Below are 4,590 nucleotides of genomic sequence, written 5' to 3' on the forward strand. Positions count from 1 at the left end.
AGGCGGCAAGGCGAAGAAGGCGGCGGCGGCGGCGGGCAAGGTGAAGAAGGCCGCCAAGCCCAGCGTCCCCAAAGTGCCGAAGGGCCGCAAGTGAGCGCGCCGGTCTGCCGGGCGGGCGGGTGTTCGGTTTTTGTATCCCGAGTGTATGTAGTTTTATACGGTTCCCTGGCCCAGGCCTTCGCGCCCGCTGAGCGCAGCGAGGGGCCCAGGGCCCCTCCGTCCCTCCCATCCCCCGCCCATCGTGGTAGTGTGTTGTTTTTTTGTTTATTTGCTTTGGATTTTGAAACGGCCCTGGCGTCGCCCCCATTGGCTCCTCGCCCTTGGCAACGGCTGTCGCTATGGTTACCCGCTCGCAGGCGCCACTGGCCGGAGCCACCGTGCCGCCCTTCTGTCTCCCCACTCTTCCCGCCTTTCGGTGCGCGACAAACAATCGCGCGGTACTGCGTGGCGCTTCCCTCCATCCCGTCAGCATTTGGGGGCACAATAAATTGTTTAAACCTTTGCACCGCTCTCCTTTTCTTCTGAGTGGAACAGGGATGGGCGCGGTCGGCACTCTTGTGGGATGATGGGCCCCAGGGGACCACAGCTCGGAAGATGCTGGAGGTGGTCTGGTCAGGTCCGGATAAGGGGCCCTCGGCCTTGGGATGGGGCGGAGGGGCGGTGCTTTTTCAGGGTTTTCTGGTAAGAGCTCCTCGGCTCTTACTAGGGCACACCAGGGTTGGGCTTTTATGGAGGTAAATTATTCTGAATTCTGGGTGACTTAGTGCGGATGTGAAATTAATAGTGGAGGCCCTGGGCTCTGGCTTGCCACCCACATCCGGAGGTGCAGCCTGAGCAAGGCACTGATTGGTCCTGTTTGTTGGCTACTTGAGTGCAGACTGGATGGGAGGGTTACTGGGCACATTGGGACCCTTAGCCCGGAGACGCTCCGGTGTCCAGCATATGGATAGTTGTCCCTCTAGTTGGGCAGCAGGCTGAGTCGTATTCTGACATGTTTCTATAAAAAGACAATCTTAAAACCAGGGATGCTCTAGAACAGTGGGTAGTAGTACATGTACCAGATTGGGCGGGGCTGGGGTTAAGGGAGAGAGATGCAGGGGATCTTTTGATCCCTATGTAGACTGTAGATGGTAGGGGGAAGGGCAATAGATTGGGGGGAGGGGATACCACTGGAGAAGGGCCTCTGGCCTGCTGATCCCCCTGACCCTGGCATGCCAGCCAGAGTGCAAGATGGGGTCCTGACCTGAGTGTGACTGGTGGCTGCAGGAAGCACTGTCATTAGGGCAGAGACGAAAATGTGATGCTAGACTTGTTGGGGGCTAGTTCTGGGGAACTGGGCATCCAGGAAACAGACAGGAGGCCTCAGTTGGAGACTGGACCAGTAGCGGGCCAGGGCTGACAGCTCCACTGACCCTGCCAGCCCATGTCCTGGCCACTTGCTGATCAGGAACAACATCTACTTTGCAGTTGATTGGGGGGCAATGTTCCCCATGCCCTGCTGAGTTATTGTGCTAGCCTAGGTCCTGCCCCATACTTGCCTGCTGGGCCAGTGAGTGGAATAGCAGCTAGAGGCCAAGAGAAGCCCCAATTTACCCAGGATTCTGGGGCATGGTGCTCCTGATCAGTTAAATGTGATTCCCTCAGATTCTACTGTACTTCCCTAAATCAAAAACCCAGCCTAAATGCCTCCTAGACTCACCCCAATTGTCCTTATTGGAATTTGGGGCTGGGGCCTGGAACTTTGCTTTCTGACCAGGTTCCAGGTGGCTTTGAGATTCAGAGGGTTGGGAAGGGCTACTGCAGGGGCCCTGGCACTTGCATAGCATACTGCTGCTTCCTGCCCAGCAGTTGACACTGAGGTTCACCCCCTCTTGGAGCCCTCCCTAACCAAAGCCCCCCACCCTGCTGACTATCAGTCCTTGGAGGACATCCCCTGAGCACCTAGCACCCCCCAAATACCCATCAGGTCATCCTTATTCCGTGCTGCCTTTCCATATTTCTGACCAAAATTCTTCCTTTACTGCTCACACCTCCTGGTCTCCCAGTGGCCTCCCTCTTTGACTCTGTGGTACTCGTCTCTCTAGTCTCCATCTCTGTTCCTTGATGACTTGGGCCCCTAGCTTGCTGTCTGCTCCACCCTAAGGGCTGCTTCCTTCAGGAGCATCCAGTAGACCAGCCCTTGGTGCAGGCCTCCTACTTTTCTGGAAAAACAAAAACAAAACAACTTTAATTTTCCTCTCAGGACTCAAACCAGCCTACTCTCAGGCCATATGGTTCTGGGAGCCTTATCCCTTCAGTCCTAGGGATGGTTGCATGGCCCAAAGATAGAGCAAATGGGGGTTGAGTCAGTTGTTCACTTCATCACAATGATTGGGTCAGAAGTAGGTTTACCCCATGGGTTCACTGAGAGTCAATGTTCTCTTCCCCAGAATCACCAAGGATAGGGACATGGGGCTAGAATTGCCAGTGGCCGTCTCTGTCAACACATAGGAAGAGCCTACCTGAAAAAGGAGCCAAGACAGAGAACGTAGGAACCAAAAAATGGAGAGGCAGACGCATGAGGATTTGAATGGAGCCTGTACCACGAAAAGCAAGCTAGTTCTAACCGAGTTTCTGTCATTTGAGATCTGGTCTCCCCTTTTTCTCACTTGACCCTCCCATGATCACATGCTGGTCCTTATTCCTTCAAATTGCTCTTCCCCCAAAACCACTCCTCGGTGTCCCACTCTATCCACAGGCCTCTCCTCTCTGCAGCTTGCTCACTTAGGTCCTTCAGCTGAGCTGCACCTCTGTGGGTGGACCCCACATCTCTGACATGCATCCTAAGTTGAAGGATGAATGGCCGTAATCAGCCCCAGGTGAACACTCAGTGTGTACCAGGCACTCTGAGGAAAGCAGTACAGGTCTCAGGTTAGCCTCACGACAGCCCCAGTAAGAAGGTGTTTAAAAAAACTCACTGGTGTGGGTGCTGAGACTGGGAGGTTTATTTTCTGCCCTGACACCATACTCAGCTCCTGTGTGGAGCTGGGGAGTTGAGGATAGACGCACCATTTACCTACTGTGTCTCTTGGACTTGGCTTCAGGGAGCTTCAGTTCCAGATGAACATTGAAGGCACCTAACACTGCAAGGCCCAGGAGGAGGTGACTCCAGTACAGTGAGGAGGCAAAGGACAACGTATGTAGCAATGGCTCAGGCCATGGCACCTCTCAGCATCCACTGATCAGGAGGGGGATTGAGTGGGACCAGGTCCTGGAGGCTGAGGTCGAGTGTTCTGGGTCTGGCTCCACTATGGTCTTTTGGTCTAGGGCAAGATTGTCCTCCCCAAGCTTCAGTTTCTTCATCTATAAGTGGAGCCAAGAAAGATTTCTTTTACTCAACTGCCAACCAAGGAGGGTCTGAACACACTGCCTCTGGCCAGGGTCTCCAAGGTTTTCCATTCCTTGTATGCCCCTGGGTGTATTGCTCTCTCTTCCTGCTACCTTGCCTCCCTGTGAACATCCTAAGGATATCAATCAGGTCTACCTTCTGGGTCCCTAGTTCCAACTTTCTGGCCCCAGGACAGCCCTACCAGCACTCGAAAGGCCCCTTTCCAGGCTGTGCAGCCTTAGCAATCCACCCAATTGATTCCCGTGGACTGACCTAGCTGTCCTTCTACCATGGCAGGGCTTACTGCTGAGCACATGACCTGTAGGGAAGTCTGAACACTCAGCACAGGGGTACTTGTGTCTCAGGCATCAGATCTGGGATGGCCAGAGACAGCTCATGAGGCCATTTGCATTTGCAAAATAAAAGACATTGACACACACGTACTGGGAGAACAGATTGCAATCTTTTTTTTTTTTTTTATTGCTTAAAGTATTACAAAGGGTATTACATATGTGTCTTTTTTTCCCCCGCCCTTGACAATCCCCTGGCCTCCCCTACCCCCCAGTGTCTTATGTCCATTGGTTATGCTTATATGCATGCATACAAGTCCTTCGGTTGATCTCTTACCCCCCTCCCTCCTATGTGTCCTTTTTTATCTCCGCCCTTGACAATCCCCTGGCCTCCCCTACCCCCCAGTGTCTTATGTCCATTGGTTTTGCTTATATGCATGCATACAAGTCCTTCGGTTGATCTCTTACTCCCCTCCCTTCTGCCCCCCAACCCTCTCTGGCCTTCCCACTGCAGTTTGACAATCAGTTTGAGGCAGCTCTGCCTCTGTATCTATTATTGTTCAAAAGTTTGTAATGGTCTTTATTATCCATGAATGAGTGAGATCATGTGGTATTTTTCCTTCATTGACTGGCTTATTTCACTTAGCATAATGCTCTCCAGTTCCATCCATGCTGTTGCAAATGGTAAGAGTTCCTTCTTTTTTACAGCAGCATAGTATTCCATCGTGTAGATGTACCACAGTTTTCTAATCCATTCATCTACTGATGGGCACTTAGGCTGTTTCCAGATCTTAGCTATGGTGAATTGTGCTGCTATGAACATAGGGGTGCATATATCCTTTCTGATTGGTGTTTTTGGTTTCTTGGGATATATTCCTAGAAGTGGGATCACAGGGTCAAATGGGAGTTCCATGTTTTGTTTTTTGAGGAAAC

The 4,590-nt window shown here is 52.2% G+C and overlaps 1 protein-coding gene across 1 annotated transcript in view; it reads left to right on the plus strand.

Moving 5' to 3' along the window:
- LOC102262484 (histone H1x) overlaps nt 1-502 on the plus strand; it is a gene marked incomplete at its 5' end in the record, with an annotated part of 865 nt that extends 363 nt beyond the window's left edge. The window contains one exon of the mRNA XM_005866973.2: nt 3-502. Coding sequence (XP_005867035.1) covers nt 3-94 — 92 coding nt within the window. The remainder of the gene's footprint in view (nt 1-2) is intronic.
- Between the last annotated feature and the right edge of the window lie 4,088 nt (nt 503-4,590).

Source organism: Myotis brandtii, unplaced genomic scaffold, assembly GCF_000412655.1.
Source record: "Myotis brandtii unplaced genomic scaffold, ASM41265v1 scaffold240, whole genome shotgun sequence".
Classification (NCBI taxonomy): domain Eukaryota; kingdom Metazoa; phylum Chordata; class Mammalia; order Chiroptera; family Vespertilionidae; genus Myotis; species Myotis brandtii.